At 42.1% G+C, this 25,386-nt stretch overlaps 1 protein-coding gene across 2 annotated transcripts in view; it reads left to right on the top strand.

Annotated features, from left to right (window-relative positions):
- Positions 1–2,163: 2,163 nt before the first annotated feature.
- Positions 2,164–25,386, top strand: part of eml1 (EMAP like 1) — a 36,100-nt gene continuing 12,877 nt past the window's right edge. For both annotated transcript variants that reach the window (XM_076107696.1, XM_076107697.1), the window contains exons 1-5: positions 2,164–2,814; positions 19,232–19,414; positions 21,790–21,928; positions 24,392–24,520; positions 24,706–24,734. In XM_076107696.1, the coding sequence (XP_075963811.1) occupies positions 2,748–2,814; positions 19,232–19,414; positions 21,790–21,928; positions 24,392–24,520; positions 24,706–24,734 (547 nt within the window). In that variant the 5' untranslated portion in view covers positions 2,164–2,747. The remainder of the gene's footprint in view (positions 2,815–19,231; positions 19,415–21,789; positions 21,929–24,391; positions 24,521–24,705; positions 24,735–25,386) is intronic.

Consider the following 25,386-nt stretch of genomic DNA (forward strand, 5'->3'; position numbering starts at 1 on the left):
TGGCCCTAATCTAGATCCCAAATCTGTCCCAGAATAAGATTAGCAATAATCTGAACCCCTTCAGACTAAACACCAGTGTGACTCGAGGTCTTCAGAACAAAAACACAAAGGATGTTTACAGTGTGTGTTGCATGCACTCTGGGAGAGGAGCTGCATGAAATTCCTTTCTGTATCTGAATCAAAACACTGGCTGCTGTGGCCTTTTGGTGGTTAAAAAAATCTGAAATATGATTGAGATTTCTGAAATATATGCAAAGACCTTGATGCATTTAAACACTTTCTAGTTGTAAAATGATTAACTGTAGTTGCAGAGAAAGAGAAAAAATGGTGTGAAGGTCAGCACATCTTAATTTATGTGTGTTTTGAAATAGTAATATCCTTGTCATTTTATTAAACAACTATTGCAGTGTTCAGTTGCAACATTGGTGTACAAAGAACACCTTGTTTTTTTCACATAATCCTGGCTGCAACTGAGTGTGGTAGGAGCTTGATGTCATTGTGTAATAAGTGAAGCAGAGTGTGTTCCTGAGGGACAGAATACAAGGGCTGAGGTCAAAAACATCGAGGCCTTCAACCTTACAGTGGTCAACCGTTATAAGGTGCTTCACTGCATCCTTTCATCCTCCTGTTAAAGGTCAAAACTAGCCGGGTCACCTTTGAACCTGATAGGATTTTAGGAGAGATACCTGCACAGAAAGAGCTTCATACAGACGCATTATATCACACCTGCTGTGCCACTATAAAACACTGAGAGAAACAATGTATGATCCCTTCATGGTCTCTCCCACTGCTGTCTTCAGAGCATCCCTGCCTTTGTGTTATTTTGTCTTGTGATCTAGCAAGAAAGGGGGGAATGTTTCACGCATGAATATAGGCCACGGACTCTTTAGGCTTGTTATTTTTCCCTGCTAGCTTGAACTATAAATAATGCACGTACAAAACCCCCAGTTAGAATTTGTTTTAGGGTATCCCCCTTTTCTCCCCACAAAACTCCCACCCTGCTCACTTTTTAATTTGGTCCTTCTCTTTGTACCACCCACCCTCCTCAAGCACTCTCTTTTTCTTCTCCATCCCCCTCCCCCTCCCCCTCTATCCCATTTATTTCTCTCTTTCCTCAATCCCCTAGTCTCCCTTTCATTCTCTCCCCCTCTTGTCCTTGTTTCAAGGATCCCTCTGCCTCTGTGCAGTCTGCAGCGGGGCAGATAAGCCAGGCAGAGGACTGAACGATAACCATGTTTAGCCACAGCGGAGATCCCCTGGCAGTGTTCAATTTTGAATGTTTGGCTGCGGGAAATGCCAAGGAAGATGTGAGAGTGTGGTTTGTTGTGGTGTGTCCCCATGTGACTCCATACCATTACAAACAGTATGTGTATGTGTAACTCTATATGTTGACTGACTGATGGGGCCGACAGTGCTTTAGTCATTTTTGTAACTAACCCTTGTTTTGGCTTCCTTCATTTGTGCATTTTTCACATCCGCTATACCCTACCTCTTCAGTTCAGTTCAGCTTTATTGTCCCACTAGTGAAAATGATGTATGCAGCCAGGATGAGCCAAGCACTCCACAAACACATCAATTATAAAAACAAGAATACTCAACACAAATCAGACGATACAAGATCTCGTTTAATAGAACTTCCCACCAGTAGTATTGTAAAGTGCAGAAGCAACAGACGATAGCTTATGATGATAGCTCCTTTCCTTTTTTATTTCATCTTACCTCTTTTGTCCTCTCCTGTCCTCTTTTCTCCCGTTTTCTCATTTCTACTCCTTTCCTAACCTCTTCTGTCCACTCCTCCCCTCCTCTCTCCCCTTTTCTCCTGACATCTCTTTTGACATCTCCTCCTTATTTCCTTTCCTAGCTTGTCCTGTCCCCTTTTCTCCTCTCCTCCCTCTCCTTTCTCCTCTTTTGGCTCTCCTCTCTGTTCTTCTATAAACCTACCTTGTCCTCATATCTTTTTTCCTTTACCTCCCCCCCTTCTCTTTCTGTCCTCTCTCCTCCTTTCTCCTCACCTCTTTTATCCGTTCCTCCCTTCTCATTTCCTCTCCTCTCACGCCAGAGGAGGAGGATCTCACCGACAGGCCCAGCCCCCTGTGCTCTGACTCGTCCCCACTGTGTGACAGGGGAAGGCTGGGCTGTCCCGAGCATTATCTAAACACTCACACACACACTGCCACATTTACACGCACACACACACACAGTAACTGCCTATGCCAGAGCCTGCGCTCTCAGCTCAAGCCCTCTTAAAGCTGTTTTTCTGCTGGAGATCAGCGAACGCTAACGACACACAGCTGCCTCTGCAGAAGACAGAAGGACAAGAGGAGAACAGAAGGAGGGGAAGAGAGGACAGGAAGGAGGAGAGGACAAGCAGTGGAGGAAACAAACCCATCAGCAGCCTCCTAACTTCTGTCTCCGTGTCTCTCCGGCGGTCCGGTGCAGTCATTCTTCAGCAGGGAGTGTTTTCTGATGTAGTTCAGGACTTTTTTTTGTTAGAAGGGGGTGAACAAGAAGAAGAAGAAGAAGAAGGGTTGGAGTTCACATGACATAATCGGAGTGAATGGGTTGCCATGGTGACTCACCCAGGGAGCCTGACCCGTGCAGAGTGAATGGAGGGATCACCTTGGACGCCAAGTGAACGATAAACTAACAGAAGGGAGTCACCAGAGAGACGGGAGAGAGAGAAAGGGGAGGGCGAAGGAGCTGTTGATAAACAGAGGGAGCACACAGGAGCGGAGCAGAGGTTGAGAATGGAGGACGGCTTTTCCAGCTACAGCAGCTTGTATGACACCTCATCACTGCTACAGTTCTGCAACGGTAAAACTAACTAATCCTCCCCTCGCTCGTCCTCCCCCATCCCCTCTATTACCTCGGCTGCATGTTGTTTCTCTGGACTTGACATGTCACCAGCTGACTGGCTAAACTTGACACCAACTAGGTGTGTGTGTAGTGTGTGTGTGTGTGTGTGTGTGTGTGTGTGTGTGTGTGTGTGTGTGTGTGTGTGTGTGTGTGTGTGTGTGTGTGTGTGTGTATGTGTGTTGCAGACATGAGAGCTATTTTAGCTCCAGCTTTTAGGGCTTTGGTGAAAAAGGAGTTCAGCCAGTATCTTAACTCTGTGTCAAACTAGAAAACATTTGATTTGATAACATGTAGACTTCGGTGAATATTTAAATCTTCAACTCCAGAGGGGCATTTTACGGAAAAACTGTCGAATTAACAGGAAGTATCTGGAATCAAGGGCAGAATAATGTCAACAGTCTTCGTGAGCCAGCAGCCATCAAGAGAGCTAATAAACAAAGACCAGCTCACAGCAGCTGCCCTGATTACTCTGGTTCTGCTCTATGGGATGAGGGGTATGTTATGAACATATTTCTGCCCTGTTTGCTGATTGTGATCAGCTTGCTGAATGACTCAGAACAGAGACGACAGAACAGGACATTATTGCTCATGTTGCTTTGCTGCACTAATGTAATTTATTTGCTGGCAGAGGAAGAATCCATACTTCAGGCTGCGAATTTTATGGGTGGGAGAGGGTGACTCAGGGAAAGAAGAGAAGAAGCATGACGCACCAGTATGACATCAGTTTAGGATTTATTTCCAAGAAGCTCTAGTTCCTAGTCTACCCGTATGTAAGATGCGTCTCCTAATATTAAGAAATACCAAAACTACTAGACTATGCTTAAAAAAAAAAGGTCCTACAATGTTGCATACGTGTATCTCAGTCCAACATGTTTTGGGGATTTAGATTTGGTTTTTAAATGAGTGTGTTGCTCAGTTTGATGGTACCCTCTCTGCCTGCATACTGATAAACTACAGTTAGTGAGCCCCCCTACACAAAGGGGATTATCCCCAACACAATAACTGGTCTCTCTAATAGAGACTACTACTAAAGGGACTTTAAACAAAGCTGTAATGCGGATTTGAGCTCCACTGAAACAGCTAAATAAAGATAGCATTAAATATATGTCTCATATGGAGAAGAAAAGTCACCTCCTTTAAGTGTGTCATCCTCATTGTTTTTAATGTACATCAAAGATGTTTCAGTGTGCACTTAGCAATTGTAGTGACTGTGTGGTGGGTAGTGAGTGCAAGCTATCATTGTTGAAACATAGAGGAGCAACGTGATTGCCGGTGGTGGATAATGAAAAAATCAATAATATTTACTGTGCTGTGTAAGCACTCGCAGTCGATGGGATGAGGGGAGACTATTGTCTGAGGAAATCACAGATGTGAGGTGTCTCCCGCCATGGATACTGGGCACCTCACTACTTTCACGAATCACTGATGTGGAGAATCCAGTTAAAAGCTTTTATCCCGTGTGGATTTCCCTCATTGAATTTATAGCAATCAGAAAAGAGAAATTGCAGACAAAGAGAAACGGAAGAGTAAGAGATAGTTGAGATATAGATCATGCAAAACTAAAAGATGTCCGTAAGGTTTTATATTTTCAATGTAGAAAAGAGTACTGCACCTAGGCGGCTTCTCTTTGTACATCAAGTCCATGAGTGACTGAATAAATGCTAAATTGGCTTTATTTCTGATAGTATGCAGATCACTAGTAGCAGGGAAACAGGAATAAGTAATACAAGTTGTCATGGTTAGCATGTTAGAAAACGAAGCCACCATCCAAGATGCTACAATAATAAGTGCTGATATCTGATAACCCAAAGTAAGTGAGGCAAGGTAAGAGAAGTGCGTGTACACCTTCTCTTCTCACGTGTTGTATTCCTGTGTAATGAGCACAGTGCTGATAACGTCAAGGATAACAACTTAAAAACCGGTGCAGCAGGTGTTGTACAGTACCAGAATAGCAAATGGAATTTAGGAATGAGGAAATGACTAACCTTCTAAAATCTCACAAATTACAGTATGGTGGCAGACAATCTTTCAGAGTTGCAGTACGTGTCACCCTTGAGGTTCAGCGTTATGGTGACAGGTGAGAGAAGGTTTAACCACTTCTTTATCTAAATTTGGACTTGAATTCAAACTGCACTTTGTCTGCTCAATCTGCATTAGTCAACCTGTCTTTTAAGTCCTTGTTTTTTTACGATTCCCCCTGCTTCTTGCTTCTTGCAATTCCCCCTGCTTCTTGCCATGTCATGACCAGCAACCAGAGGGAGAGCCTGCGAGGTTGTTTGGAAACCTTTACAATGTCATGTTTCCTTTCTGAGAGGAAGTCGATGAAATAAGATGTGCAGCTTAGCTGCTGTTGCCACGGATTTTCCAACCTGCAACCCCGTGCTTTCTCTCTCTCACACACACACACACACACACACACACACACACACACACACACACACACACACACACACACAAACTTAGGCAAGGGCGCAGTGTCTTGTTTGTTGTTCCAACAGACTGCTTAATTGGATGAGCCTTAGTTAAGATGGTGTGTGTATGTGTATGTAAGAGTATACAAGCTACAGCGATAGGGGGGTGCTTACACATCTGCAGGACCTTTGTGTGTGTGTGTGTGTGTGTGTGTGTGTGTGTGTGTGTGTGTGTGTGTGTGTGTGTGTGAGGCCTGTAGGCCAAAATTATATCATATTGCTCTGCTGCTGCCGTCCAGCTGAACCCAGATCCACTCAAAGCAAAAGTCAATGATGTCATTCATTCGCCTCTTCCTCTCCCTCTCTCTCTCGGCTCGTGTGTTGCGGACCATCCAACCAGACTAATGTTCAGAGACTAGGTCAGCTAAACTGCAGAAACACGCACAGGCTGCATGCTTTGTCCTCAGGAGGTCTGGAATAGCTCAGGCTAACTGAAAATTAGCACCATTACACACACAGACACACACACACACGCTGATTGCAGCTGATGGAGGAAGTGAATCCATCAGAGAAGTATTTTGTCTGTTTAATCACATTTTGAATCTACTGGTCCTGGAGAAGAGGACAGTCTTGATTGAATTAGTCTGTGTTGTTCACAGACTTTCTCAGAAAGAAAGCTTCCATTTGATGCTATCATCACTTTAAAGGACCAGTTGTTTTACCTTCTTTGCCTGCTGTTACATTACCACCAGCCATTATTCTTATCATAACTTTGGAATTTGATTTCATGTTTTCCTAATTGATTAGCATTGATTTCTCTACAGTTTGAAAATAAACTTACAAAAGAATCGCAACCGTTTTTATACATTAGGCAACCAAATTCATATTATATTTTACTCCATTGTCCTGCCTGTTTATTGCTCATCTTCTGGCGTTGATTTTATGACATGAAATGAATGTTTTTTGACACTCAAATGGCAGATGTAAGAGCGCCCTTGAATGCACCGCCAAGGAGTGTTTTTAAACGCCAAGGGACAATAGCGTAACATTTCAACTTTGATAGATTATGATAGATGTTGACTAATCTATCAATTATTTATTTCCTTATTTGCTCAATCAATAATTCTTTTTAGTTTATGAAGTGACAGAAAGTTATGAAAAATGCTTTGTCCAATACTTTGGTTTATGACCAAATGAAATAAATGCCATTTGTGTTAAGAGTGCTAATGAACAAATGTTAGCATGCTAACTCGCTTAATTATGATTATAAACATTGTAGATATTACCTGTTAAATATGATTAAATATAGCACCACTGTGCCTCAACAAAGAGCTGGTAGCATGGCTTTAGACTCTTACTTTTGTTTGTTGATAAATGACTTTAACAATAACATGTTTGTCAAAATTGTGGCCAATACATTTTCTGTTGATTGACTAATTAGTTGTTTCATCGTTGTGATCTGAGGCAGCTTTAAGTTGATGTCTAAAAACGTTTGAAAGGCTTTGCTTTGCACTATGATTGGCAATTATGTTGAGCATGTGAAATGTGTAGCTAAAACATTCACAAGCATCAGTGTAAAGTCATGAGTTAATGCAATCTGTCATTCATTAGCTCCTGATGCACCAAACGCTCCTGATGTGTTTGTAAGAAAATCTGTCAAAAAGTAAATCCAGCTCACTTACAGCGCTGTAATACTGATGATCACACATTCACGTTCATCTCAAAGCACCCAGCCTCTCCATCCAAACGAATCCATTGGCCTGCATTCATTCGGGAGATTTGTTCATTTACCTTTTGAGCTTAATGATGTCTGCTCAGATTGAGATCAAACATCCTTTTATCTCTGTGCTCCACACTCATGCTTTACACCCACAGGCACACTGGCACAGCACTCACCTTACTGACAGTGGCAGTGTACCATGATGGGAACCAAAACGTGCCAGCAACACAAGTGTAGGGGTGCATGGTGAGGAGGGGAGAGGGATAAACAGAGAAATTAGCAACAGAAACCAGCAACGTGAGTGCATAGGAGAGAAAGGAATGAAGTTTGAATTAGTAGAAGTGCAGATGGATGGGTCAGGCGAGCGGAGAATGTAAATTAATAAAGACGGAGGCTCGTTTGATGTTTGTTGGAGGTATTTTGATGCACAGTAGAGGTGACGCGACTCCATCCAGTCTCCTCCCCTTCTTGGCTGAGTATCTAGGTATCTCCATCCAAGACCTGATTGATGATGGCACGTGTGGAGGGATTAGGATTAAAGCCCTGCTCACGTTACCAGCCACAGTAGCCAAGGAGGGCTGCCAGGGGGAGATGATGGTTCACGTGTGTGTGTGTGGGTGAAGTGTTTTGTTTTCCTCAGTTTAGTGAAGCTTCAGTTCAAATGATATCGATAGGGCCTTTATTCTCTTTGATTTACTATAAATCGTGGTGGGAAATTGCTTCCTAAAGTGAGAAATCAAAGTAGCTTGTGTTACACCTTCCTGTTGAGGTAGTACTGACTCTCTCCTTGAAATATCTCCTCCTCTTCCTCTTTTCTCCTCCTGCCCTGCTCTTTTACATCAATACCTGGTAAAACCTGCTGGCAAGCGGACCGGCGCTTTGACATTTTCCTCCACCTCACATGAAACTGCACAAAATGTCAATAGAGAAACGGGGAGAGACGGGAGTATTAGGAAACGACGTGTCTCTCTACCATCATTCATCTGTAACTGTAACGTGTAGCAGTTTAATAAATATCGACCTGAATGGGATAGCTCATCCAACACAGCTGATTCATTTAAAGGTTGACATTGATTTTCCACTGCTGTGTCCGTGAGAGCACACGCCACTCTTTTTATCTCATTCCAGCCTCACTCAATGCTGCTGCATATCTTTTTTTTGCTCTATTTTTTTTGTCTTTCTCAAACTCCTTCTGTTTTCTCTTCGGCCTCATCCCCACGTCAAACTCTCTCACGCTCTTTATTTGATCTCGTGTTAGTGCCCCGAGTGGAGATTAGAGTGCTTCTCTTTTTCTTTTTTTAAATCTCCAGACGTGTCAGATATTGAGCGGGTAGTTTGGTTTGGGCCCCTGTGGTCACGAGTCACACTACCCCCTCCCACTCCTTATCTCCCTCAAAGTTTTTCTACCCTTTCTCCTGATAAGCGTTCGCCTCACACTTTCTCTTTCACTTTATTGATACAAAATAGAGAGCTGTTTACGGTTACACAGAGCGTCAGTGTGTGTGCGTGTGTGATCTACGAGAGCCAGCACATCCGTGGCTGCTCTTGTTGCCAGTTGAGAAATGAATACGTAACAAAAGCAGTCCGGTGTCCACGTAGTGCCAGCCCTTGACACTGGTATCGTGCTCTATTCATGTGCCTTAAATACTTGTAGGGCATTCTATAGACATACTCGATATACGTATATGTAAGGATAATCTATCTGTAAGTAGAATATGTTGTTTCTGCACAGAAGAGAAAGATTAGGCCATTTACCAGCATCATACTGAGTCAGGGTCAAATCACACTGAGTAGCAAGCAGCAGCTCAGGTTGGTATTTTAGCAGAAATGTGTAGAGCCCAAGTAATAATTTACTGACATCTGTCCAGTATCAATGTTACATTCATGCACAGCAATGCCAGTGAATAGACCTATAGGCGCAGTGACTGAGTAATCATTTTCATTTTCATAATCTACTTCCCAAACAAAAATATTATGATTATACGTAATGTTTAGAACGGCAACTAATGGTCATTTAAAAGCCGGTTATAATTTCACAGAGCCCTTTAGTTGTCGCTGACTGTGTGAAAAACTAAGTGAGATACTTAGTTTCCTCAACAGCAGATGTTCACATTTAAGAAGCTGTTACCGAATCATTTTCTGCATTTTGCTTGAAAAAATTACTTGAAAGATTAATAAAATATCAAAAAAGCAACTTTAAACAATTTAAATCCACCCTTCAGTCATGATGTTTGAGATTTGTAAAAAAAACTGAAATTGCTATTGCTGTTTTTTGTGTTAAATACAGCTTCAACTGTTGTTAAATTAGGTGACAAATGATCGGTATTACAATGTATCAAATATTTGATACGTTCATTAGGTGACAGCTGATCATTTGTCACCTAATAAACCTAATAAATCATTTGACATCAGCTGCCTATAAAACTCTCTATAAAATAATTTCTCCTCTTAAGTTACACAAGTCTTGTCACGTATGTTGTGGTGATCACGTGATACATTCCGTTTTATTTAGAAACAAGGTCAGAGTCAGCGTACTCATGGAAACAGCCTCTTGGTGAGCCAGCGGGCAGAAGATACCATTTGTTGTCTGAACTGAGTATTTTCTCTCTCTCTCTCTCTCTCTCTCTCTCTCTCTCTCTCTCTCTCTCTCTCTCTCGTCTTCTCCTCCACTGACACACATTGACGCAGCCTCATCTTCATGACCCACTAAAACAATCAGGCATGTAAAGCAGGAGTGTGTGAGTTCCTGTGCTAAATATATATACTGACCCTGCTTCTGGCAGTTGAACATGAAAGGGGGAAGCACTCCCTGGTTATGTATTTTTGTGTGCGTGTGTGCATGTGTGCATACCATCACAAGGTCAGGAGAGGAGACACAGCATGAGTCCTTGAAGAGGATGTCAAGGATGGGTAAAAAGGCCATGAAAGAGCCAGAAACATGATGCATGCATGAGCGCAGGTATTTGAGTCCACATTCATGTGCACATGCCTATCTGTGCATTTGAATGTCTTTACATAAATCTCCGTTTTAATCCCACAGAAGGTCATCAAACTGTTTCAGACTAATTAATGATCAATTCAATTACTGTGGCAAGGTGAGTGTGGGCTCGGTAATATTTATGGTAATCATCTCCATCAGCACATTGTCTCCAGTGGGCCGAAGTTCACGGCCCACTGATTTGGTCGCTCTCATCTCTAAACCCTGGTCAGGATTTCATTTGGCCAGTTGTCATGCGAACAGAAATAATTAACCTCTCGGCGCTCGTGGTGCAGCTCTCAGAGGCTGCCCAGTACCCTAATTGGTCTCTTACACCTGCTGTTAATGGAGGAACCAGGGGGAAAGCCCCGACTCTGCATATGTGTGTGTTTGTGTGTGTATCCCCCGTTGCATGTGTTCAGTTGGACTGTAACAGATGGAGAGGGAAAAGAGGAGAATCCCATTAGGAATTCCATTAAAAATAGATCCATCAAGAGCACAGCTGCAGAGATGAGAGGATGGATATGATTATTTGGTTTGTTTTCCACATATTGTTGTCAATTTGTCAATTTCAAATTTTGTTTTCAGAAATCAGTGGCAAATGTCACATTTTGTTCTCGAGTAAGGACTTTATTTTTACAGTGAAGGAGTTATGTTGGGAGAGAAAGCGCAGGTCAGCAGATCTGACTTCTTGTTTGCATGTATACTGTAGCAGGGAAGACGGAGCTGGATCTCACATCTATGATGATGGGAACACGCAATACCACGCACAATAAAGGAACAATGATTTGCTAAATCTTGCGGCACTCGTGGCTCATTCTTAAGGCACCCCACTTTGGGAATATGGAAGTATTTAATTTCATGACAAAGCAGAATACTTGCAAAACATCCCTTATACAGTCGGCTTGATTTAACACCTATCCTTCACAACTGTCCACTGTCACCACAGAGAGCAAAGAAAAAATAATGATGTGGCCCTGTGAGGTTTATGGCTCACTCAAGCTCAACATAGCGGGATGTGACAGGCTCAGGTGTGTTTTCTGGGTGATGTCAAAGGTCTGTTTATAAAAATAGACTGCATGTAAAAGCAGACGTTACTGGTTGAGTGGAAAGCCAGAACACCAGGATAGTAAATCATAACAAAAAAAACCTCCAGTGTGAGCGTATTGGAGGGTCAAGTTTGCAGAGACACACCAAAAATCAAACAAGAAAGTCTTAATATGTCAGCAATGCTGTCGCCTGCTGCCAGCAGCATGTATGTTCTCTCCCGTCCAGATGGCAGATATATATACGATTGGCCGATGTTCAGGATGCTGACAGTCTCTGGCACACATGCTCTGTCACAGCGTCTGTGTGTGTGTGTGTGTGTGTGTGTGAGACCATCCTCACACCAGCGAACAACACTGTTACTGGATGGAACAACACGATTACGCACGCACACACATTGGATTGAACATGAGTCCTGCCTCCTGTTCCTTCCTGGTTGTTTGTTACTGAGGGACAAAGCCCTGTTTTATGTGGAGAAAGGTTTAAACTGAGAAAGAGGCTTTTGTCAGAGCAGGAGTCTCACTGCCAAGCATGACTCTTCTGTAGTCTGTTTCTTCCCTGAAAAGTCACAGCAAAAAGAAGTGTATATTTCTTCAACTGTTTGCTTCTATTTTTGGGGTCAATTCTCTTAGTTTGTTCTAGTTTAGACAGAGATGTCATGTAGAATTTAGCATGTTGTTCTTCTGAGTAGAGATGCATCGATTCAGACATCAAATATCGGGCCGATACTAACTCAAATAGCTGTGTGTTGTGACAATGGGATTGATTGTTTATATAATAACTATATACTAGATCGGTACTCTGTATTGGCCAGTTTTTATAAGTCAGCAAAGAGCTTCTTTGTCATTCAGAGACTAGGGCTGTCTGTTTACAATATTACGGCCATTATTATTATGGTATTATCATAGCTGCACACTGCCGAATATAGCTGACACCCTCGTGATTTGTTCATAAAGCAAACTTATTCACAGAAGTGTGTGCAGGCTGCTTATCCTTCAACCCTTTCTGTCACCATGCAGCCATATGAAGACCTGATGAATAAAAGTTATTTAAAGGCTTTTTCACACTTTGACCTTTTCTGCATGCAGAGAGACAGATTAAAGCCCAAACTGTGTCACGATCACTGTCCCTCATGGAAGTGAAGATAATTTGAATCCAGCATGGGAATGGCAGACTCAGTCACTAGCCATGAATACCACTATATGGAAATGTAATTACACACTGTTAATCCATAAATAGAGTTTGATTTCATGAAAATATTCAAGAGATTAGATTAATTATTTTTAAAATCTGTGTTAAACTATCCTCCAAAAACCCTATTATAATATTATCTATGTTGTATCTTGCACTTGCTATTGACGAAAAGTCAATCTAATTCTTATGGCTGTCCATTTGTTTATAACCACAACAAGGATGGTCCAAATATCCCACGCTCTGAAGCCTGCACGGCCTACTAAACAGTCTACCGATAAGCTACTTTTTCATTTAAGCAACATAGACGAGAGCAAGAGAAACAAGGGACAAATATTAGAGCAATACAATAAGAAATATTTTACTGCCCAGCCCTCTTTTAAGTATGATCCTTCAGCGGCTCTTTTTCTTCCCACAGTCAATTCTTGTCTTGTTTCAGGAATCCCTCCCACCACAGTTTCCTGAGAGACAGACAAACAGAGGGAGAGGTGAAAGAGGTTACAGATGCAGAGAAGGAGAGAGGGAATACAAATCAAGCCTGCTGCTAAAATCGGAACCTCTGAGTTTAGGGATCACTAGCTTTGAGCAAGATCTGCTCCACATGTCCAACATAATCCCTCTGCCACACTGTGAACACTTCCTCTTTGACAGACAAGAGTGTGTGTGTGTGTGTGTGTGTGTGTGTGTGTGTGTGTGTGTGTGTGTGTGTGTGTGTGTGTGTGTGTGTGTGTGTGTGTGTGTGTGTGTGTGTGTGTGTGTGTGTGTGTGTTTGTCAAAGCAGGGTGTTGGGATAGTGGTGTGTATATATACAGTAAGTGTTTGAGTTAAGGATGAGGTATTCTGCCTCAATGGGCCATGTCTTTCTACTTCTTCTTTTTTTTCCTCTTATCTCTTTCTCTTTGTGGCTTTCAGATTCTTCAAATATTTATTTGGCCTTGGAAAAAGAACTGCAAAACCCTCCCTCTAATATTGTATAATACAAATTTGTGATGATTTAATAATACAGATTTGCGATGTTATGAAAAAGAAACTCTGAATTTTATTTCTGTTAGTCTAAGAAAGAAGAAACAACTTTTGGTAGAGGTTACATTTAGTGTGATGGGAATAATAAATCCCTGAAATAGAGACCTCTCCATATGGCAAAGCATAACATAGCATATTTTTCGCGTCACTCAGCACAAAAACAATGCCAATGGACAGTCAATTAGGAATTAGGACTGTACATAGATGTTTTAAGCCCAACTATGATGGTTTGCCTAAACCTACCTTTCGTTTTGTAGTCAATGTCGCCCCAATTTCGCAATTAGTGTCGCTCAGCAGCAAAACAAACCTTTATGACCAACTGTGCCTGCTAGAATGACCATTTGCAATGCTCTCCCAAAAAAGCCCAGCATACCCTCCCCTCCAATTAGCAATAAGAACAAATACACAACCCCCCGAATCAATGGCGTACAATCCCTGTACAGGCAGACTTGAAACGCTGATGGCGTTTGTTGCATCATCCCATCATCTACTCAGCCATACCATGTTCTGCTCAGTGGTTTTACAAGTTGATGTGTGTAAGTGTCAATGCTTTGTGAGTGGGAATCAGAGTGATGGTGAGAGCAGCAAGGGGGTGGAGCTGTCTCCCATTTGGCCTGAGTTTGCCCCCAGGAAGGATGTAGCTGATGGGAGGAAGGAAGGGTTTAATGTGTTCGTACAAGGACAGTTGGATCTCTCTTGGGGATTATTTGGCCTCTCTTCATGCTCCTCTTTGACCCCGACACACACTATTTATGATCTGTACACACACACACACACGCACATTTTCTCCTCTGCAGTCTTCACTCGGGTCGTGTGTGAGAGCTTCCCCTCCTCTGATCCACCTCTGTGTATTTATAGCTCCTAAGCCCCGGTCCAGCAAAAGCCATCAGAGGCAGCTTGTAAACCAAGCGTCTGTCTCCCTAATCTGGACAGTTGATTAGCTAATACACTTCTGTCGGGTCATCTGCTGCTCGCTGCAGGTGACACACAGGATTGATGGCACTTAAGTAACTCTTTCTTCCTCCTCCATTTTTCTCTTTCTCAATTCTTTCTCCAATCTCTAACTCAGTTGGTTTTGCGATTTTTCCCTGGATGATGATTGACTATTTCCGTCATACCTGAGGCAGACTGCGATTTCCTGAATGCTGCAATTTCAAGCATGGCATTTTTCATGTCTAGTACTCTGCCATATATCTGAATAACTCTGAAATGTGTCATTCAGCAGCACAGACATTTATGTTATATTTGCGTTTCAGCCACGTGGCTCTGTCGGTCAGTCTACCGCTTCGGTCCAGACTCAAATATCTCAACAGCTATTGAATGGTACTGCCATCAGAAAGACATTCATGGCCCTGATGAGGATGATTCCTCGTGCCTTGGTGACGTTTCCTCTAGCGTCACAATGAGGTTGGAACTTGTGACTTTAAGTGGTATGCCTTGACATAGATTTAATGGATTGCTATGAAATATGGTACACACATTCATGGTCCCCAGTGGATGAATTGTAATAACTTAAGTGATCTTCTCGCTTTTCCTCTAGCGCCACCATCTTGTAAAAATGTGTCCAAAACTTTGTTTTATGACAATCCTGTCATCCTCAGCTGTCTCTGTGTTTACTGCTTATTAGCATATGTTAGCCTGCTAACATGTTAACTTAAGATGATGAACGTGGTAAACAATATGTCAAACGTCAGCATGTTAGCATTGTCATTTTTATCATGTTAGCATACCATGCCTAACTACAGCCCCACAGTGCTGATCGCATGTCTGTAGACTCTTGTTTTATTATCAACACTATTCTCTGCCCCACCTGCATTCACTCGTATTCATCCCTGACTCCGTATTTCCCAGCCTGTCTCTGAATCATTACCTGCTTTACCTCCTGGCATTACATTTAATCCTGCCTGCCACTTGGTTATGATTAGGTCCGGACTTCCATTAGTGAAGCCAGCCGCAGACTGAAGTCAGGTTGTTTAATATGTGTGACTCATTGGTCTTGGGAGAAATTACTTTCCTAAAAACATAATATGCAGCAGTTGAACTGGCACTACGGCAGCGCACCACCTGGCCGTGTGCATTCATGTATGGAAATTAAAACTAGTTGGCAAAGTGCTTTCTGCATCCAGAGATAGATGTGCCAGCAGTGTGGTATCAGCGCTTCCTTTTCTGTCTCTGAAAAACAGGAATTATTGTCATAATGTTGTGACAGGTCGTTTCCTGCAGCTTTGGGTTTCTTTAGCGTGTTGATTTTCTGCAAACACTGGTTGCTGTTTTTCAAAACCACCCATTGTGGCGTAGCTTAACCTGGCCGCTGAACTTTCCATCAAGTCAATTGAGCTTTATTGTTTAGCCTCTCTGCACGGCTGAGAGAAAAGAAAACAGGCATCAATCACTCTGGTTGTCATTAGTGGATCAAAGTATGCAGGAGTATGCGAACACATGGTGAGACAGCTGGTATCATGACATTTCCTCAGAGGGAATTTCCTTAATATAATTTTCTTTTATTCCTTGAGTGTGTATTTATATTCCTATCCTCGTGTGTTTATATAGTATAGGAAGTACAAGTCTGTAAATGCTCCAGTGACGGAGTGAGTCAGCCAGAAAGCCAGACAGCTCAGATCAACACAGGGCTGCAGCAGAAGATATTATATACATGAGGTTGCCATGCATTGCTCAAAACGTGACAACGCTCCCTCCGTACTGATCAGAAGCATTTACGCTGGACTGTTTCAGTCTTTTTACTCCTTCAGTTTATTGATCTTTGTGGTTGAGAGTGCAGAAGGGGGTAAATGGTTCAGCGCATGTGTGCACGCTTCAGTGTTCATTATTGATGGCAATGAGGTCAGTAAATGACTCAGAAATAAGGTGGAGATGAGCAGGGAAAATGAGCTGAGGAGAACGCCTGTTTTCTATTTGCCCTTCATTGAGTCCCTGTCCCCGGCTGAAGTGATGGACAAGCCGGCAGGTGGTCCTGCCAGAATAACATCGCCTTGCAGAGCAACCTAATGGGGAGCAGCGTGTCACGATGCATTAGAGTGGGCAGATAGATAGGCTCAGAGATCCGTCTCAGATTTGTGGCCCAGCGACATATTGAGCAGATAATGTAACGGGGACAGAAAAAGACATCCAGAGAGAAGCTGAAGAACACTGACAGAAATGAAGTAATTTACGCAGCCGGCTGACAGGTGTGAGAGCACTGGAGCGAGAGGAGCCTGGTGGGGTGTAATCATCTGCCTTTGTGAGGATAAAAGAGAGACACGAGGGTCCTTTGGTTTATGTGCTGATGGATTTGTTGTCAAATGAAGATTGACATTTTACTGATTCTGACTCTCTGGACAGAAAGCTTGTGACCTGAGCCCCAGAGAGTGCTGTCACATGAAGAGCACACACATACACACACACACACACACAACTGTGCTGTGGTCACATCAGTGTAACACCATCATCAACACATATTCTCCTGTATAAAACACAAAACTGTTGCTCCGACTGACCTTTCCCGATTTCCGTCTTGCTTGTGAACGCATTAAGGGGGTGTTAACTTGCACCCAGAGGGTTCAACCGTGGAGCAGGGTGACAGACGGAGGATGTTAGCGCAGAGCCGGGGAATCATGTCGGTGACAGCCAGTCATTGTACTTCAGCGACTGGTATCATGCTCTCATTGTGTCCGTGTTGGGAGCAGACCCACAACCGATGCTGTTGTTTTTGCTCTCTGATGATGTCACAGTTCAGATATTATATTAAGCTCCTCTCCACACCTTGTGCTCTTTGATCTCACAGATGATGTCACCATTTCTAAAGTAACAGCTTGGTCCTATGCCGGCTTTACCAGAGAGAAAACGTGGTTATATTTGGTTTTAAAGTCAGAGATTATCAGATGTCTAGATGACATATAACCATTGCTTCAACAGCATTCTAGTGAGTATATTTCCTTTTTGAAATATATTCCTTTAATAACCCTGATTCTGTGTCGAAGGGTGTGTTTTTCTCTGGATATTGACTCACATTCGCATGTATATGAACAAGGGCTGCTTTGAAGAGAGCGTCTCAGGTGAGCAGAACGTTATTAAGATCCTCTGGAAAGGGCTTTGTGTGTTCAGATGAAGTGAGATTGGTGTTGTGCCTTATGAAAGAAAAAAAAAGCATTTCCTCCTTCGAGTAGAAATCTGTCTGTGAGTGAATGTATGAGCATATTACACTTCACTGTTGGGAGTGTAATGTATCAAATTATGCACCGGCTGTTTTCATCTGCCTCCATTCGTCCAGATGTGGAGTTTTCATTATGGAATCTCACTTGCGGGGCCGGTGCATTGTCAATGTGAAGCAGTGTGTCTGTGAAATCTTTCCTTATGTGTCCAATAAGCTATTAATCACTGTGACAGTGACTAAAGGGGCACCTTTGTGTGTATACTATGTGTGTGTATACATGCACACTGTAGCGGGTGTGCGTCTGTGTGAACAGTAATGTCTGTTCTGAATCTGCTCAGATTTCTATTTTCTGCTACAAGCATCAAGTGTCCTATCTGCTTAATGCACCAATTTACCATCCTGTCTTATTGACGGTCCCCCCGACTAAAACAATTCATAACCCGCTAACAGGCATGAGGATTTTGCTCACTAATGGGGTTCATCCACTCATAAACAAATCTGTAAAATTGCCTCTCCGGCATGTTCTGCCAATTAAATTAAAATGACTTCATTGGACCTTGTGGGATTATATACTTCTGGATACTTGTTGTGATGCATAAAAAGTGTATGATGGTCTTGCAAACACAGAGACTCACGTTCAACAGCATTTCAATAATTATTTACTCATCAAGAATGAAATGTGTACGATTTTCATGGTTCATGGTATCAGGATGAAAAGTATGACTGCAAGTTTTGGGGTTTTTCTACCTGAATATGCTGAATTTTGTGATATATTTTGGTAATTTTACTAAGAAATTACTCAAAAAATGTATTTGCTTTGAAATGATTGACATAGTCTTTTGCCTAATCTACTGTATATTAATCATTTGTCAAGTGAAACGAGCAACAAACATCTGTATTACGCTTCTTCCATGATAAACACCTTTGCTGTTGAGAACATCATATTACTTTCATGGTGTTATGTTATATTAAGTCGTTATGTCTTGAGTCCCAAGTGTGTTATTGCATCAAAGATTAAAATTATGTTGGTAATAAAAAATAGCATACGCTCCAAAAGGATCTTTTTATCTAAAAGCAAATATTTGAGGAAATCTGGTCAGGGATGTCCTGAATCCCCTGAGCAGCTTTTGTTTATCACAGAGACTCAGAGGCTCATCACACCACTTTGTTTACACCAGAAATTCAGATATTTCACACATTCAGTGTGTTTTAAACGCTGTTGTACTTCATTGTTTAAGAATGTAATTTACAGAAGCCAAGAGCTTCATCAGATTTCCATAATGTAACCAGGCAGTCGAGGTTCAGCTCGGATTCTCAGAAGGACCACAGACTGCAGATCTGCCTAATCACCAGATGCCTGCTCACTAATGCATAATGCATCAGACTGTTATTACAAGTCGGCAGGGAAACACAGCAGTGATTTACATTAATATTTCATCGAGCCACTGTGACATCAAAGTCTTAATGGAGGAGACCCCTGATGGCCTGTGCTTGGCCTCTATCGGGGTGTCAGGTGGAGAGGCGATAATAACGTGTTAGTTTAAACTCAAAGAACAGACAGACATTAACAAACGGACTCATGTATAAAAGTTTGCATAGAAAAGCTCTTTTGGGGGAATTGATTATTAAACACTCTTAATTAAAATAATAAAATGCAAAAGCTAAGCTAACCATCATCTGGTTGTATCTTTTTATCGAACAGACAAACATGAGAGTGGTATCAATTTTGTCCTCTAAAGCGCATATTTCCCAGAATGTTGAACTATTCCTTTAAAGAGAATATGTTCTGTCTCTTCATGCACTAACTGACTTTCATTTGATTCCTCATCGCTGACATGAGCTCACTGTTTCCTCAGATGACAGTGCGTCAGTAGCCAGCAGTATGGAGGTTACCGACCGCATCGCCTCCCTGGAGCAGAGGGTCCAGATGCAGGAGGACGAGATTCAGCTGCTGAAGTCGGCTCTGGCCGACGTGGTGCGAAGGCTCAACGTGTCCGAGGAGCAGCAGGCCATGGGCTTACGCAGAGGACCCACCAAAGGTAACGTAGATACACAAGCATGCTTTTTCATGGGTTTTTCAGTTACTTCTTCTGGAGGGTTGGGCAACAGGATCAGCAGCTCTTCTGGTAGCCCTTTTTCTCCTTTTTCACTTTGTTCTTTCTCTTTCCTGGTGATGTCTCCTTTCCTTTAAATCCATCTTATTTCCTTCCTCTTCCTCTTCCTCCTGTCCTCTCTCCTCCTGGACTGTGTTGTGTCGTTAAATGTGCGTCATGTGTATAGACGCTGCTCTGATGAGAAAGTCTCCATCAGCAGACAGCAGTGTTGGGAAGCCAGGTAGGCTGACTGTGAAGTCTGTCTGCACTAACCAGGCTTGGTGTTGTGTTCACAAAAGGCTAATTTCAGTCACTGCCTGCTAGTGTTATGTTGTATACACAGTGTAGTATTTCTCTAGGAAACACACAGATACTTTACGCACTGCACTGCCTGAGGTCAATGCACTGTGATCAGAGTCTAAAGACAGATTTCAAAAAAGATTTATTGTCAACCAGGGGAACTTGGTCTGCAGTGCATATAGTCCAATAATTCATTGATAATATTAAGTTATCAATGAACTGTCACAACTTAGTGTGAAAAAATGTTTTGTGTTTGCCTCTGTGTATGCAACCTTTCTGTTAAAGGACTATCCCCCCCCCCCCCCCCCCCCCCCCTAACATTCTTTTCTCTATTAACAAGAAGGAGCTGTTGTCGGTCTATTTTGATTTATTCCTTCTAAAAAGATGAAACAGTTTGCCCCTGTTTCCAGTCTTTGTGCTAAGCTAAGCTAAGCAGCTTTTGGCTGTAGCCTTATATTGAACAGACTGACATGAGTGATATCGATCTTCAAATAAAACTCTGCAAGAAAGGAAATAAACGTATTTCCCCAAATGTCAAACTGTTCCATCAAGTTAGAGTTGAAACAACTCTCACATTCAAAAGCACAACTCTTAATTATTAACTTGAAAAACCTGCCATTTGCTCCAATTGATATCACTAAGCTGAACGCAGCCTCTTCTCGTATTTTCTCTGAGGAATGTAGAAAGTAAAAAACTAAATAAATACAACACTTCATCAAGGAATAACAAAGAACTGAACAATAATAGATTGATCGATGATACGCTTTTCTGCTTTTGTGGTGTTTTTTTGTGTATCAATACTGCATGTGTCTAATTTCAGCTGAGGTATGTTTGATACAATTTATCTCTCAAGTAGCATCCTCACCCCAGAGGCTGATGAACTCTGCATGTGAAATCAACTGAACATCATACCTTTTTATGCCCTCGAATGTGCATTTGAGTGATGAAACAGAAACAGATTATGAATCTGAGCTGCTGCCAGTTTCAGTCTCTGGAGCGACTGTGAACCAATGGAGTTTGAGTTTGATTTGATTCGGGAGCTGAAGGATGACCCAGACTCCGGAGATGCTTTCTCTTATTGATCTCCACCTTTAGCTGCAGGGATTCAGCAGCCTGCTCCCCTCTACTGAAGCACAATGATCTGTTTTACAAAGCTCAACACATACCACAGACTGCTTCTGGCCAATCATGGACACACACATAAACACACAGATTCATCTTCTTTAACATGTTAACCTAAATTACAACCTCAGTTTGCCCCTGCTGCATAATTACTACATAAAAGATAACAGAGCAGTGTGTGTGCGTGTGTGCGTGTATGTGTGTGTGTGTCTGCTGGATGAAACAGGGTCTATTAAATATGTATCACTGCAGATAGAGCTGCAGCTTGACTTTGTTATTCTCAGGCTTGCCTGTGTTCATGCCCCTTTCGTGTTATCAAACCGCCTTCTATAAATTATTTGTAGACATATATCATCTGTATGGAAACGTGATTGAAACCGAACAATATTCTCAATAAACTGAGAATAAGAAACAAAGTGTGAATTCATATTTGCATTACATTTAGGATGTCTCTGGTGTAGGAATCTCATGTGTCTTATGATTTATAACACTGTGCAGTTATTTCCTGTCTCTTTGAACTCTCACTGAAGAGCATGGTTGATGATACTGACTGGAATAACAACCGGTGAACTGTGGGAACAATTTGGTACAAAATATCAAACCCAATAATACTGGTAATGTTGTAGAAACATGCATAAATAGAGAGTGATGTCAATAAACCTGTTACCTCAGTGCATGCTGGGAAGCTTTCCACTACACCTACCTTCCTGGTACACCAGTTTTTACCTCATCTCACTAATTATCATTATGTTTCATTCTGTTGACACTCAACCTGAGTAGAAATATGTCTGTAAGTGAATGTGGTAACTCAAATGACACCACAGCAGCTCACCCTGCTGCTGGTCTTCTTTTCAGCTTTTTATTCTGAATATGCCGGTTGTTGTCCTTTTTCCTTGCAGCCAGGCCAATGATCGCCACCCTGCCGTTACGGCCCACAGTAAACAACGGGACCATTCTACCAAAGAAAGGCAGCGGCACTCTGCCCTCCCCATCTGGATCTGGATCTAGGAAGGACACCAGCACTCCATCCAGCAAGAGGTGAGGAAAAGAAAAGATAATGCTCTCTAGAGAAGTTTGCAAATTATATGTATGCAGTCTGTTCTATATTATTCTATTATCCTTATCTATTACATTATTTAGACTTCTAAGGAGGTCATTCACATTTTATTTTTACTTATTCCAAAGGAGAGAGACATGAATGTTTGCACTACAGCTCTAAGTCAAGTCGAGTGTTTGGTCTTAATGTCTCGAGTTTAGTGTCACTTTACTGAACCTGCAGGTCTTATTAACACTGTTCTAAGTGTGTTAAATCCAGATAAAGCTGCATGTAGGCCAGGTTGTGATGTCTTGCATGTGTCATATGTCTTTCCAGACATTTGATTTGTCTCGAGAGATTTTTCAGTCCTGTCTGTCTGTGCCATGTCGGATCATTCAACCCGTAAATTGTCACATATCTGGCTATTTATCAGCCAAAGCGACTGACATTTAACCAGGCTGATAAACAGAGAAACGGTAGCGTCATCTCGGCTTCTCTGTTTTGTGTGTGTGTGTGTGTGTGTGTGTGTGTGTGTGTGTGTGTCTGTGTGTTTGCACATGCACGTGGAGCACAGGTTATCAATCTTGTCTGTCAGGGGAACAATAGCCTTTTCCCGTCTCTGGAGGACATTACCATAATCAGATCAAGCTCAGCGGGCAGCAGGGACCAGCTCCAATCCAAGCAGCTGTTAACTTCCCTGTGGCCTTGTTTCCTTGATTTTCAGGATGTGTAGTTTTATTTCTGCTTCGCGGAGGTTTTTTCCAGGACTTAGAGTTGACACTTTATCATGCTGAATCTCACCTTAAGGTTTACCTTAGAGGACAGTAAAGAAATGGCTCTGCAGATTAAAATGTAACCAGTATGAGGATGGTTGGTAGAAACAAACACCAAGACAGACCGTATCAATGCAGGAAGGATTTGGTCTACTTCATGATTACTTGAACTTAAATTAGACTTTTCAATTACTTCTTTAATACTTTCTCTGCTGTAACTAGTTTTTCACTTGGTGAATAGCCAGGGTTTTAGAAATACAGAAGTCAATTTCTGCTACATTATATTTTCTTTTTAGGATACTTTAGTCCTGTTTCAAAGCCTTTTACACAATAACTACAACATCAATACAGCTGAAAAATACTGTCGTGAGCCAATAAATTGGCCTCTCGTAAACATTTTTAAATTTCTTCCAGGTTGTTTAAACCTCAACATTCCCAGAAAAAATGTGAAGCACATGACCTCAGTGTCTGCTTGGATATAAATGAAGCTAATGAATGACTGCTGTGCTGAATAGAGGGTCTGAAATGTAAAACAGTTTAAGGGCATCCTCTTGACGTTAAATTGCAGCAGTTGCCTTTCTGTGAAATCCTCAGTCCTCTTCATAGAAACCTTTATATTTTTGATTAGTATAGATTTAAAGCTTTTAGCCTGAGTCATCAGTCTGTTTATCTCTACGTATTGTGTTGTCTGTCTGTCCCATCTTCTCTGTCTTGCTTGTCCGCCCTGTCTCTCTCTGATAACGTGTCCTTTGCTACTATGATGTTATATCCTGTTTATGTCCTGTCTACCTTCAATGTGATGTCCTGCAAATCCCTCCAGTTTGTCCTCTCTGTCTCGCTCTACCAGATTTTTCTACCTGCCCCTCAGGTGAGAGGATACAGTATGTCATTAGTCACGATATAACATCATCGCTGCATCGCAGCTCCGATGCATGCTAACCCTGATTTTCCGTTATTAAATCATCTCCAAGTTACACGATAATTGTGACATTTCTCTCATTGCTAATATTCACTTTTTGTTGTTTAGGTCATCATTCTTTGTTTGTGTTGATACAGTCTGTGTCTGGGATTAGTTTAAACTGCAGATTGGTCACAATCCCATCAGTGTTGGCATACACACAACAGCCTTCCCCAATGCCCTGTGGCCCAATTACTATGATTCCTCGTGGGATAACACAGCAAACAACAGTTTCTATTCTGCTCTTTACTGAACAAACACACACAGGCTCTCCAGAAGGGATAACGGCCACCGGCCAGTTTTAGGATTTGAATAGACTTTTCTCCCATAGGGTGGATTAGGTGACTGGGCCTACTGGGCATTGGATTGCTGATGGTGCCTTTTCATTGTTATAAATGGGCAGGCTGTCTGCACATTCGATATGCAGATTTGCACAGGTCTGTACTGGCATTGTGGTGATGATCACCAGAGTGTGTAAGTGTTGGGAAACAAGTTATATCCACATTTACTTGTGTCTCTTTTGCTTTGGTGCAAATTCTTTCTTACGCTGCTGCAAGGTCTCAAAGTTTAAGACTCCTTAATAAATAAATCTCCCTTGTATGTGCTTTCCAAAGCTATTTCTTGGATGAAAACTTTACCACAGGGCAGTTTTAGGAAAGCAGCGTCTGGTTAGTTTTATGACCTATTTCTTTCTGTTCTCTTTTTGCCTGATGTCCACCTTCCACTCGCTGCAGCACTGTGAGGAGAGCCAACTCAAACGAACATGTGGGAACTCTTACGCGGAAAGATTCGGGCGACTCCAAGGGCAACAGAACCCGTGCCGGGTCCACCGGCAGCAATTCCAGCGGCAAACGAAATGACAGGTAACACGGACGTCTTGTTAAATCAACTTTGCCCATTTAGTAGCTCACACATTCATCTTCTAGTGTGACACACCAGAAAAGACGCTGATCTCCTCATGACGCACTTTCAAATCAAAAACATACAATGGTGTATCTGGAGTCGGGATGCTGAATGACAGCTGTCTGTTTACTCATTTACTTTGCAGCAAACAGAGGGATCCAGTGTTCAATGCAGGTAAGATCTAGCGGCACCTTCATGGCTCTGTAGCCTGACAGCTATGATAGTTTCATGCTGTGATACAAACGACTGAGATCCATTAAACTCCACATGCTCAGTTGCCCCCTGTGTCAGTTATTAGTCAAGGCATTTTTTCTAAAATCATTTTCAAAGTATAGAATTACTTATCAGTGCCTTGAACTGACACACAGAGGACCACAGAAGCTACTCAACATGTTGTTGTGTCTTAAACGTTCATCCTTTCCATGATCCTTTCATTCACAAGTAACCAGTCCACTTCATCCATTACTGCATCTTCACATCCAAACTTCCGTTCATCTTTCCTTTTTATTAAGCTCTTTTTGCATTGTTTACATTGAACTTCAGTTGTGTACTATTTAATGTTATTGCGATACTCTTCTGTTTGGGTCTCATACTCTCATTCTGACTATGGATCAATAAATCTCACAACCAGCTGATGTGTAGAGACTGAGGAGTCTGGCAAATTGTAGCTAGCAGTGCACGCTGTTTTGAGCTTTCCAAATGAATTGAAAATGTATACGAATCATCTCAAACGCTTGTCAAACGAGAGTCCAACTGAAACACAGAAAGTAGCCCCGTGGATTAGCGAACTGCACTGAGATATACTACTGCAAATTCATGGCAAACC

Source organism: Anarhichas minor, unplaced genomic scaffold (genome assembly GCF_050575085.1).
Source record: "Anarhichas minor isolate MPS153535 unplaced genomic scaffold, ASM5057508v1 ptg000040l, whole genome shotgun sequence".
In the NCBI taxonomy this organism is placed as follows: domain Eukaryota; kingdom Metazoa; phylum Chordata; class Actinopteri; order Perciformes; family Anarhichadidae; genus Anarhichas; species Anarhichas minor.